The sequence below is a fragment of the Rhea pennata genome, chromosome 3 (assembly GCF_028389875.1).
Source record: "Rhea pennata isolate bPtePen1 chromosome 3, bPtePen1.pri, whole genome shotgun sequence".
In the NCBI taxonomy this organism is placed as follows: domain Eukaryota; kingdom Metazoa; phylum Chordata; class Aves; order Rheiformes; family Rheidae; genus Rhea; species Rhea pennata.
In genome coordinates this window covers 114,554,398-114,567,788 of record NC_084665.1, presented here as the reverse complement: position 1 = coordinate 114,567,788, position 13,391 = coordinate 114,554,398, and the positions used below count along the sequence as shown (strand labels likewise).

General features: G+C 35.8%; 1 protein-coding gene across 2 annotated transcripts in view; it reads right to left on the bottom strand.

The window, feature by feature from the left end:
- Positions 1–345: 345 nt before the first annotated feature.
- Positions 346–13,391, bottom strand: part of LPIN1 (lipin 1) — a 52,295-nt gene continuing 39,249 nt past the window's right edge. For both annotated transcript variants that reach the window (XM_062573085.1, XM_062573086.1), the window contains 5 exons: positions 13,197–13,283; positions 10,080–10,232; positions 8,024–8,138; positions 4,755–4,858; positions 346–3,907 (listed from right to left, as the gene is read on the bottom strand). In XM_062573085.1, the coding sequence (XP_062429069.1) occupies positions 3,748–3,907; positions 4,755–4,858; positions 8,024–8,138; positions 10,080–10,232; positions 13,197–13,283 (619 nt within the window). In that variant the 3' untranslated portion in view covers positions 346–3,747. The remainder of the gene's footprint in view (positions 3,908–4,754; positions 4,859–8,023; positions 8,139–10,079; positions 10,233–13,196; positions 13,284–13,391) is intronic.

Sequence of the window (13,391 nt, the reverse complement as noted above, 5' to 3'; positions counted from 1 at the left end):
AGGAAGATTAAAAAACCCTCTGTGATCAGGTAAGATCCCCGATTGGTTCAATTTGCTCCACCTTCTGCCTGATTGCTCTCAGTTTCAAAGTGGTGTCCTGATACCCCCCACAGTCAGAGCCCAAGTACATCACAGACCAAACTCCCTCTGTTTGAGGCTCTGTATCAAACTCCAATTGAATGGCAAAAAATTTGCAAGCGCTGGAAGTTACACTGGATAGCCCTGATAAGGGACAAGCAATTAAAAGTGAACCCATAAATGTCACACAACACAGCAATTCAACAGTTCTGCAAAAGTATTCTGCCAGTATCAAAAGCACAGAGAAAAGGAAAGAAAGTCAGAAGGTTTTTTTTTGATCTGTTTGCCTTTATTACAATATATATTTCTATCCTGTTTGCATTCAGCAGATCAAAATGAGGTGTTAAAATGATTTTCATCATTGCAATAGCACATACATTTATAGGGTAAATACTGCATATAAATAGAGTTTGAAATAATAATTCATACCTATACATAAAAATACTCAATCTCCTCTTTCCCTCCCTTCCCAAAATTATAGCAATAACATCTTATCTTCAACGTAACTAATGCAACAAGTATGGTATTCTGTCCCTCACATGACACAACTGGAGTGGTATGGTCATCAGATTCATTAAAATAAACATTAGTCACTCCTCACTGTTGCATATTCTAGTTTGTGTATTGTATAAATAGAACATACAGTTACTTAATGTGTCTGCATATTTATACTACGTTAGCCAAATATTCTTTCTGTAACAGAAACCAGCATTACATTGAAAGCAAAGTTTAGTTTTTTCTTTCACAGAAAGAGTAGGAATTTAACCATTCCATTTTTGTTCTTTACAAATTAACAAAGTAATCTAAATATACTGCATAAAAATGCTCAGCCACCGAATCAATTTCTCTTTTTTGAAAGTGTACTTACAACAAACCAATATTTCTAGCAGGCCAAGTCAAAACTTTGATTTTCATACCTGTCTTTCCTGTGAACAAATTTGATAAATATTGTATCAACAAATATCTGTTTATATAACTATAAACCTTCAGATACAAAGGGATATACAGTATGTCTGAAGTAAGGCATTCAATTTCACAGAATCATAGAAATGTTGGTCAGAAGGGACCCCTGGAGGTCATCTAGTCCAACTTCATGCTTGAAGCTGACAATCACCAACTCTAGATCAAGTCAGTCACAGCTTTGTTTAGCCAAGTCTTAAAAAACTCCACAATGGATATTTCACAGTGTCTCTAGGTAACCTATACCAGTGCTACACTACGCGTAGAAATTGGACAGAATTAAAATGGCCACTCATTTACACTACTATTTGGTCTGAAATACTAATGGTGACAACAAACCCTGGATTTGCTGTTTATTATGTCATAAATACATACATCATAGGCTTAAGTTCTGAAGAACTTTCAGAAACCTCTTCTGACAGAAGCTGCAGTGTGCAGTAACTTAGGAAAATAAATCTTAACTTATATGAAAGATAACAAAACTGGCAGTCTCTTAGCAAATGCTTGGGGAAAAGGGTTGGTTTGGGTTTTATTTTGCAAAATGAATGGACTGAAACAGGCCTTTACCATAAATAGATTAAGATAGGATGTGGTTAGTGTGTTCACTCATTAATTCAATCATTAATGACAGGTATTAAAAAATACCTACAAAGGAAGTGTGGCTATATTTAGAGATGCAGCCTATTCAGTTTGGCAACCTGACATCCCCTCTGACTGTCTTTCAGAGAATTCACATTAAATGTCTTCAGTCTGTAGGTAAGGTTTTTGCATTTTCTTTAAACTTTCAAGAGAATATATTCAGCTTGGGTTGTTAAACACACATTTCTTCCTCTTTGAGCTTGTCTGCTAATTCCAACTTCTCCAAAGCAGGATACACCTCACCCAAACTGGTAAAGTTCACTTGAAAAGGAAAACTTGGGGCTGGGCTCACTACTGCCCACTGTGGCTGTACAAAGGATTGAACTGACGTTATTGGCCTCCTGACATTCCAGATAAAGTCTGCATCACTAAGAATTAGAAAAATCTCTATTTTAGAATTGCCATCCTAATTTCATTGCTATCACTCTTCTGGCTTGCAAAACAAGAATTCATTGATATGGAGCAAGCGGACACAGAGCAGCTGTTTCCAAAACTTTGGGTGGTAACAGACCACAATCACATCTTAAAAAGTTTCTCCTGGACCACATTGCCTTCTTATTATTAAACTCTTAACTGAAAACACTACAAAGTAGCTGTGAAACACCTACCATTACCTCACAGATTACGACCAGGCAGAGACTACAGCCTGGGAACCACTGTTTTAGCTGTACTGAAATACAACATACACGGAATCCCACAATGCTATTTTCAGTCTTTCAAAGAACCATTAGACTTACATATTTTAAAAGGAAAAAAAAGTCATTTCTGTAACTACAAGCACATTTGAGGATCATTTGGCATATGGTTACTTGATGTCTACGTTTTAATTTAAAGTACTACATTGCAAAAAGGCAGACCATTTGGAAAACATTTTCAGCTGATCTGCAATATTGCTTCTAACACATGGTTAAATCTTAAGGCAGTCAAAAAGTAAGTAGCAAAAACAGTATCTACAGCTTGTGTCTGAAAAAACAGGAAAAACTTGCAGGGATAGGACAGAAGGTGATAGAGGAGATTTCATTTTCTCATAAGATAGTAAATTACACTGAAAACATCCATTCTTTATAATAAAAGACTCAAAAATCCCACGTGGTAAAAAAAACCTGAGATGCATCATTCACCAGCATCAAAGTTCACATTTTAGCCCAAAATAATGTTTCAGATAAAACTGCTCCACTGATAAAACCCTCAAGGCTCTTAGCTCAGCAATGGTCTTCAAATTTGGGAAATTCAGTGTGTGACTTTACTGAAAACCACTGGAGTAAAACCATTGACTCCTGTGGGCACTTTACATACCGACTTGAATTTTTCACTTTCACACTTAGCTCCTCTTGAAGCATGGTACTTCTCAATTAGAGTGATGGTAGCAGAACCTGGCCATCTAATTTCATTTGCTTTCCATTTAGATTCTGCATTATTTCTTTCCTCAGAAAAACGTTATCATGTGAAAATAACAAGTTGGAATAAATCAAAACAATTCCATTGGCTTTGATGGCTACATTGATTTACAATAGTTGAGGATGTGACCACTATCTAACCCTTACAAAAATATCTGTTGGTCAAGAAAAGAGGTGAAGAGGAAGAATCATATGATCTTTCAGAGAAAGGAATTTTGACTTTACATGGATTGCAACTTCCGCCCATGTTGCCAAATGATGTTAGGAATGGTCAGCGCCTTCAGCTCCCTTGCTAGCAGGGGGTTCTAATGAGATGAGGAAGACTTCTCTGATGCAGAAAAGACACAGAACTAATCCTTATGGCATACTTAACTGCAGCTCCAACATCACTACACTTGAATTTGACCTTAGGTAATGAAAACGTATGGCACAATCTGGGCAATTAGGTGAACAGCTAGGAATCAAAATCCCATTCCTAGTAACACTCACCCTTGTCATCTGGAAATGTGACTTTTAGTATGAAAAAGTATTTCTAAGTTTGCTCACAGCAAATGAATACAATGCTCACAACATCACAGATTCCAGCTGAACTGTCAACTGCAAAGCCAAGTGATGTACTTTCAGTACAATTCAATTCATTCTTTGAAATGAAGCCAAGAATTTGGAGATGCAATTAAGATGAGACTGGATGTACATCCTGAGTTTCAAAAGGTGGTAGAGGTTCTCTCCAGTAGGTAAACTGACTGAAGGTATCAGAACAAGGGAAGTCTGAAGAATGGCTTCTTTTCAGCAAAGGGAAAATGTGATCAACCACTTCGCATAGTCTGACATAACTGAAAAATAAATAAAAAGGATTCTAGATCATTTCAAATCTTCTTACTTTGAATTAAGATGAGTCCCCAACCACCAAGACATGGCTACTCTTAAAAGGACAAGTCATCCTCCTTATGAATGAAATGAACCTTGATTTCAGTGCCTATCTTCCAGAGAGGATTTACAATACAGATAATCAGAAATCATTTCATTCTAAGCAAAGAAGATACTTGCCTAATACGAAACATTTTCTGCCCAGATCAGCCACTAAAATATCCAGGCCTCACATTTTGCTTCTCTATTTCTGTCTAAATTTGCTCAAGCAGCTCCCTGCTCAATTGAGTATTCATATTTTATGGACCTATACCTTCCCTTTCATTGAGTGCAGTATTAACCTTACTAAAAGCAGTTTCCCTTCAGTGTTAGGTGCTACAATGTCTAAGTGTCTTGTTGGAAGCCCTGTTTTATCTTCAGATTTTGTTTTCTGACTCCTCTACATTGGAGCTCCAGGAAAGGGAAATTTTGAAAAGCATATGTTTAAAGGCCATGAAAATGCAAATGACTTTCGGAAACTTAATTATCTCATTTTTAAACAGACTAAATTATACAGAGATTATTCCTTTACGTGATTAAAGTTGATGGAATATCTTTAAACTAAATATTAAAGTTCTTTAAACAAGTTCTTCAATTTAACTGAAAAGAAGTGGAAAGTTGATATATGATTTTAAGTTTTTTATATTTTATTTGAAATACTCTAAAGAAACTTTCGTTAGGGAAAATCATAGTCATCCTTGGGCAAATTGCATCAGAAATTATAACAGGAAATGAATTTAGCATACAAGATAATAGGGATAAAAGATTACTTACGAAGAAATGTTTGTCTTTGCATGCTCCTGTATAAGTTCTCCTTTGGGGTTAACCGTAAATATTCTGTTTAAAGAAACTCCCACCTGTTTGTATGAATAAACATCCTGAACAGAAGTGGGAGGGAAAAAAAAAATCATGATTCTGCCTTTGCATGGTAGCTTTTATTCTTGCTTCAATACACTATACAGAAGAACATACTTTCACAGTACTGGTATTAAATTTATATAAGTATTGTGCATCTGAAATTATCCTAGAATATTACAAACTTGAACTCAGCCTAACAAAACTCTGATAGAAAAAGCTTGCGGCTAGGTTTTGAATCTGCTACTTTAATTTAATCTATTGATTGAAATCATGTTTTGTTTCGTTTTTTCAATAATTTCCCTTGACACAAAAATAACATTTGATAAAAAGAAAAGCTAATGATATTTGGGTGGTAAGGTAATTGTACTTTTTTTTTCTTTCAGAGAATATTTGTTTTCCTGAGAGTATTGTACTGAGTATCTTGTAACACTGTACAGTGGTTAATACATAACTGACCCCTAAAACAGTGATTAGCTTGTAAGAACATGGTCACAAAAGGAGGTCATTCCAACTGTGCCTACATTAATACTCCTGCAAACATCTCTTAGTTTGAGTTAGTAACATACCCATAGATTGACTACATGTCAAAGTACACAGACAAAACAATAGGGAGTATTATATGGAGTACAGTTAGAAGTAAAAACTAAGAATGTCTTATAAGAAATATAAATTGTTGAGGAATGTAATGTACAACTTTTGTATGGTTCTGAAGAAAAGCCTGACAAAAACAAAGATGAAAATATCCCCAAAAGAATTTGATCAGAAGCAAGTTTCCGTTTTACTAATGTAAACTATCAGATATGGTTTTAAAGGTTCAAGTGGTGAAAGATGGAATATTAAAGAAGGTATGAAAAATATTTTAATCTCTATTGTAAAGACTGTTCCAGAAAACTGAAATAACAACTATACAGAAGTGAACAGCAGTCACTTCAGGAACCCAGTGTCCCGGCAGTCCATGCACTATCTGTGCCTGGAATGTCCATGAGTACTGAAATTTCAGAGTATATTCTGAAAAAATACTACAGAAAATTGAAAACACATGATCCTGATGTTCATGGACATAGTGGTACATCTGGAGACTATATTGCAAAAGAGATCAAGGGAGTTAAAAATAATTAATTTAGAACCATTTAATTAGCTTACTGATTTACTTTGAATTTTTATTGAAACATATATGACAATGATGAGGTTCAAAAACTGGAGATAGGGGTAGACACTGTCTATAATATGAAACCACAAAGTCATTTCAGTACCATATGTCTGAAGGTAGCTTGATCACAGAAATTAATGTGTATGATATAGCAGATCAAATATATACAGTATTTGGACATTCTTCCCATCCTCACTGATACACTGCTTTTAAATTATATCATTTGCTATGATATGAAGCTGGCAGAAAATTATCACTGCTCACTAATGTCAGTAACCTTAACAAAAATAGATGACAACTGTAGAAACGAATTCCCAATTGAAAGACATGCTAAATCCTCTTAAGTGTAGCCACAACATCTGTTGTTTCAAATGCCAAAATATCACACCAGGCCCCCACGTCCAATATTTAGGCATCTAGAACTCTCAATCTCCTGCATCCACATTCATGCTGATAATGTCCAGTGTCCACATTTATGGCGGTAATTTCCCCCAGCTATCAATGTTTCAGCTATTGAACGCATCTGAGCTGCCAGAGCACAAAGCAGTTATGTGGAATGAATTTCAGCCCTATTGCAGGCAATTCAGTTAAGAGCCTTTAATTCTTCTGTAGTCAGTGGAGAAAGGTGGACAGCTGGCACTCTGCAGAAGAGTCTATTTCTCTCTCTACCAACTAGAGAAAAAGCAAGAGGTAATTAACTAGAGAGCTATTTCTCAAACTAAGAAATACTAAGAAATAAGAAGAGTCAAGGACCTTTCTTTTAAGGTCCAATGGCATGGCCAGAAAATGAGCAGGCTATTAAACTGGTTTAGCTTCCAAAACAGGGTGGATTCATCCAAGTTGCACGTCAATGATCCCTAGCCATAATAAACACACTGACATCACTATGTTGCACATTACAAATGACACGAGTTACACATATGACATATGAGTTTCTACTGGAAATACTACTTGCCAATAATGAAATGGAGGAAATACCAAAAGTTCTGTGAGGCTCCTGGGCACTAACATTGGGTACATCTGTCTAATTTAGTTAACTTTTAAACTTAGATGTCTAACAAAACAGTGAATATCTAGAAAAAGCAAGCAAGTTTCCTAACTACTGAGCGCTAGATACTTTCAAAGACATTCAGAGATAGAGACAAACCTCTGCCCTTCCTTAGGCACCTGTGGTAATATCTACCTTCTCTGACTTTGAAGTAAAGTGATACTGTCTTGTCAGTATTATTAACACTCTATACTCCTCCCCTCCACAAAAACACACCATGACTATATCCAAAATACCTGTCAAGCTAACGCTTGAATCATAGCTAAGAATTTACAGAACCACAGAATTGTTGAGGTTGGAATTGTCTGGGAGAGTGGTGGTGATACATGCCAAAACCATCACCAGGACCATGCTAATTAACAATTTAAAAGGAGGGAAGATCACATATCAGGGTTCCTACCTCTGCTTAGATTAGATGCAGTCTCAACGCATTCACTAGACTGTTTCCTTTTGTGGATGCCTTTAAGTATTTTTGGGGTCAGGATAGGATTAAGGAAAGCCTATAGCCAAATTCTATAGCCCTCATCTGGGTAAGGGAGACCTGAGTTTCCATCCCTGTATCAAGGAATCTGTAACTATTCCTGCAAAGCACAATCATTTGATTTCAGTAGGTCTTTTAAATGTACTTAGAGTTTGAAGTCTACATCCCACTGACACACATCTGAAGGATTTTGTGTGTTCGTCCACAGGTAGCTCACTGGGACTATAGCACTATGAACCAGATTGAGATCAGTGTTTTCACAGGGATTTTTTTTTATATAGTTAGGGTTTCAACCAGTATTTGCTGACTTATGCAGATGTTATATTTTGTCTCCTATTCCTTCTCTGTTTGCCTCCTTGCATCCTAAATCATGAGATCTTTGAGAAAGCCCTAAAAAAAGAAAAAAAAAAATGCAAGTCTAACTCCCATTTAAGACTTCCAGGCTCTAATGTAATGGAACCATGAAATAACAGCAACCTTTCCACTCCATTTTAGTTATTACTTACGGCAGGTCTGTTTCCAAAAGCAGCATAAAAGGGTTCAGTGTTAGGATAAAACAAGTTTTTGATGTCTGTCAAACACTGAACTTTAAATTTTTCTGGCTTCTTTTCTATCACCTCCCTGAAATGGTGAAAAATAAATAATGTTAAGTAACTGCATATGAAATACAGCATAATCCATTTTATTTTCTTTACTCGCCATTTTTCACTTATGTGGATTTTCCTATTGGTCTCACACCCTTCTTCCAGTAAATCTTCATTTGGAAGTAAAAGTGCTTTTGGAAACAAAGTAACATTCCCAAGCTTATGTAAAAGTACATAGTAAATAAACCTCTGAAACAAAACGACTTCTACTAAAATCTAAAGGTAAAGATGGCTACTGAGCAAGGACAGTTGATTACAAGGAGTAGCTGCTAAATAAGAGCTTATGAGAAATACATTGTCATTAAACTGCTTCTTGAGAACTGATGAATGATTCACAGATTATTTTAGCTTTTTTTGTATATAGCTTTTTTTATTTATTTAAGGGAAAAAAAAAAAGGACTGCAATTACCGTATGTGCTAGAAGCATCTCAGCCTGTTAAGATACGTCTACGGTCAGGGTCATTCATCACGGCTAACTAGAAGAAGTTAAGGAATAAAGAAATTCTCTATTCCTTTTTAATTACTCATTTCAGAATAGAGAATTCATTAATGAATGCCGGAGTTCTCATATCTAGGCAAAAGCCTTCTCACAATCACTTCTCTTGGCAAGCAGGCTGAACAGGTGGTAGATCCTGGATTTCCCATATCATGGGAAGACACCAGCACGACATAAAAGCACTGAAGCAGCTCAGAATCCCACCTGGGATCCTAGCCCTGGCACACACGCCAAGCAACATGTGAACAGTAAAGAAGCCTCACAGGAATAATACAGCCCTTTGGCACAGCAGCTCTGTATATGAAGTAAAGTTTGAGAACATGCAAAAGAGGTATAAAACAATCTTTCCCTAGTTCACATACACCTGATCTCAGAGCTCTTAAAACCCCATAATTATATCTAGGGAAACAATCAAGCTATTTCTTGCTGTTACCGAAAATCAGAAATAAAACTCCTTAGCACCAATGTTATTGGTGTTATGTAACATACAACATAACACCATATAACAACACATTAATGCCATCTACTATCTCCATCTACATCAACTACATCACAGTAGTTAAAATAGTATATACTGAAAGATGAATATCCTTTAGCCTAAATGATACCAAAATGGGTATCACTTTAAATATATTTCTGCATACAAGTAATATAACAGTAGCTACTCGTTCATTGCATCTATAATTTGATCAGTCTGAGAACTGAGAACTATCTCCAAGGTCTCTTATACTTAGAACACAACTGGTAAGACAGTCTGCAGCATGTTACTCAATCAGGAGAACATCTGAACAACTTTTCATAAAAAAATCTAATGAAATAAATCCTGTCACAGCACCTTTTAACAGCATACAATATTTTCAGCAGTTGCTTGACAAGCTTCACTGAATTAGGAAGAAAATACGATATTCATGATCTGTGCTATGACGACTCACCTATTACACATCAACACCTATTACAGAACAAACCACCAACACAGATTTCCACAATGTAGTCAAGAGCATAGAAATTCATTTCATTTTCTCATGACTTTCTTCAAAACCCACCAGGTAATATTCTTCCATAAAAAATATTTATGCAAATTAGAATACCTTACAAGTCAAGACACAACAGTTGCTACTAATTGCTCACTTTTTTACCACAAGTAAATATTAACAAGAAAAAAAACACTGTGATGAAGTCAACAAGCAATACCTAGGGCTAAACAGTGAACTTAGATGTAAGGCCTGTCCAAAAGATCGAATAAGCAATGTGACTCTGTCTGTTAGATTTTGGTCTTTCTCTAACCAAATTTCTTCTTAACTAAATTTTGCTCCAATACTAAGAAAAAAAAACATTATGAATGATTTCTAGCACTCAGAAAAAAGCTGAGACTTTAATCTTCACCAACCTCTTTTCTTTCTGCGTAAAGTAACATTACAATACCTGTGAAAAGCTGAGAATAGGCTGCTTGGACTCAGTAACACTGGCCCTTGAGGCAGCACTGTTCCTCGTTCATTGACCCAGTGCAAGTACCCTCTGGTCATGTCTGCCATCCCAATAGCACGTGCTGAACAGTACAAAAACTTATATCCATTTCTGTGAATTGGAAAAAAAAAGAAATCATTTTAAAAATAAAGTGTTTTGATATTAAATAATTTTGTGAGTTTACTTCTACATGAATCAAATCAATCATGAGTGTTAAACAAACTTATGTTTAACCTAGATTTATTAAAAAGAAATAAAAATATTAATGCCAGAACCCTGGGTAATCAAAATATGTCTATCCTCACTGATGTTACTGATTTGCACCAAAAGAGGATTCATTTATCTTTGGTCTTTCCACGACTATGGTAATCAAGCTGCCTCTATATGTTGGGATCATACTCCTTATAATTAACTGAAATTGTATCTTGTAAGAGGAAAACACTTGCCATAAAACAAACAATGGTGTATTAATCTTTGCTGTCTTAACAGTGCTGTATTCTTGCTTTTTGGGTCTCTGCAGAAAAAGATTAGTTTATGTGCAACATGCTCCTTCAGATGTGAGCAATCTGAACTTCAAAACATAGTATTAGAAGTAATTCTTGACTTCAAGCTAAAATATAAGTTTCAGTAGAAGTCACAGGTTACCCTCTTTCAGGTATCTTGGTTCTCTCCACAGAGTCTGATGATGTCAGTTCAACTTAGTGATTTTTTTATTTAGTAATCAATAGCAATTTATTTTGCAAGTCCTATAAAGAAATTGTTAATGAAATAAAGGAATACAGTACTGACTGTATTCATGGTCATTAAATCTAACTATTACATATTTACATAGAATTCTGCTATAATATGTAGCTGCTACATAATTAACTCAGTAATTCAAATAACAACATGACTCAAATCTTTTTTCCCCTGTGTTTATGGTCACAAAAGTTCCAACAATTGACAATGCTGGCAGGCAAAGAAATAGCAACTGCAATTAAAAAAAGATTAACGAACAATTTCACGAAATATAACGTAGGGGTTAAAAACAGAACTAAATACTGCTCAGTATGTGAATTCCCAGGTTGTCCTGCCCTTTTTTATAATTACTTACACCTATACAGAGTAAGAGCTTGGAACAGTGTCTCTAGCATAATTTAGATTCCATCATCCATAATTTATAATTTACCATTCATGTCAAACAAAAAGCAATAAACCAATCTTAGCAAAACCCTAGTGCATAGAACAAATTAGATTAACTAAGAAGAGAGTTGTGATGTGTACCAGAGGCTTTTCAAACATTTAAGGTAATTTAAGAATCGCTAAATTTAATGAAATAAAGGAAAACAGTTTCTCGGCAGAGGGCAGAAGTATCAACCTGAATAACTGGAGAACAACCAGGTGTGCTTTTTGTAGAAGTTTAAATTTAAATACCTAAACATCAGAATACAATGGATACTTCATCCAACTCTATCCTGGTATCAATTTATTTTTCTCACTTCCTTCCCACCTCCCAATTGCTCACCATACTCTCAGCCTTCGATCTGCCAGTGCACACAACGGCTTGACTACATTGCACAATCTCTCTGGAGAACCAGCAATGCATCTGCACTCTTAACACTAGCCTTACTCACATAGACGCATTCCCACACCAACACCCCACATATGTTAGTACAGCCTGTTTCTTCTCCTGCTCATATACATCAGAGAAAGTATCTCATGTTTTTTTGGAATATCTTGTACTATGTCATTCTAGGATTCTCTCCAGGCTAATGAAATTAACTGACCCAAAGCTCTGCTGTTCTACTGTTGTTGAACATTTCCTCAATAGCCAATGGAGGAAAATAGTTATTTCAAATCACCATTAGGTCTCAGGCATATCAAATCATTTTTTTGAAGGTGCCTACCTTTCTCTACTGCTCATATCAGGTATACAAGTAATAAGTAAGTGTGATGAATCTAGATCCCTTCACCCACCATTGCACAGAAAGTATTTATTTCTGTGTACCAACAGACACTAGTGCAGATCAGTGTGAGCTAGGTAGCTATAGCTCAGTAGTTGATTTTTTCATGTAACACAAGCCCACGGGCTTTTCACAGCATGTGTCTCATTGATTTTTGATGCTTTTAAATTGCATTTCAAGCAATGTTTACTCAACACCTGCTCTAGAAATTAACCAGCACCACAAAAATATTTTAAGATTGAATCTGCATAAATTTGCAATTTAATAATGGAATAACAACAAAAATATATACAAGGAAATATCAGAAACTGTACAACCAGTAACAAAGACCATCATGCCTGTCTTGGAAGTTTATCATTATTTATACAACAAACAAAAATATATGTCTATAAGCAATGAGTATCTAAAAGGGGTCCATTTCTGTTCAAAAATAAGATATTGCTGCTTTAAGGGTGAGAGTATGCTTTAGAAGCTTAGTGTTTAGATAGTTTAAGTCCAAGCCATTTCTCTGGACTCCCTTTCTACTCAGCAGAAAGGGAAGGAACTTGCCCCAAGCTGATTCTTCCCATGCGCCCTTGCATGACTGATGAAGATGCCTATGTCTCTCTACACTCACCACTGCATCAACCTAGGCAACTAGCCTAGATTAGACCACTAACTTCTAGACAAGTAACATCTAGCAAGAAGAACCCTGCCCACAATCACCCCCTGGGCTGAACAGTCCTTACTCATTTCATAACATCCTCCATAAGGAGAGATGGGAACATATATCAGCAACGTGATTAATCTGCAAAATGCAACTCTGAGTTTGCAAAGAAGTTAGTTCTTTTCACTGAAGTGACAAAACCCATTCAACTCAACAGAGTTCTCAGAACTAAACTATCTGTTTGGGATGGTCGGGATAACAATCGCTACTCATTAGCTGGGAACATTTGCTCTTGATACTACAAAATAGCTTTTGTTCTGGATACCTCAGAGCAGACGTCCACACTGTGTAAACATCACTGAAGTGATGAAATAGTGATGAAATAGTCAGCTTTATAGGTTAAGAGAAGTCTACAAATTTTAATTTTTATGTGCAAATGAATAAACACACACAGGGTCACAGACACATGATTTACTAAATACTCACTGGCTCACTTTATGGTACAACTTTGCAATCCCTTGGTGTGTCCAGTCTTTGCCAAGAGTAGGCAGAATATGGCCTAAAGTATCTGACCTGAATAAACAAAAAAACAATAAAAATTAACTGAAAAAAATCTCATTTGACTAAGCATTATGCAAATATATAGCAAGAAAGCCACATCCTGAATGTCTTGCATCTTAA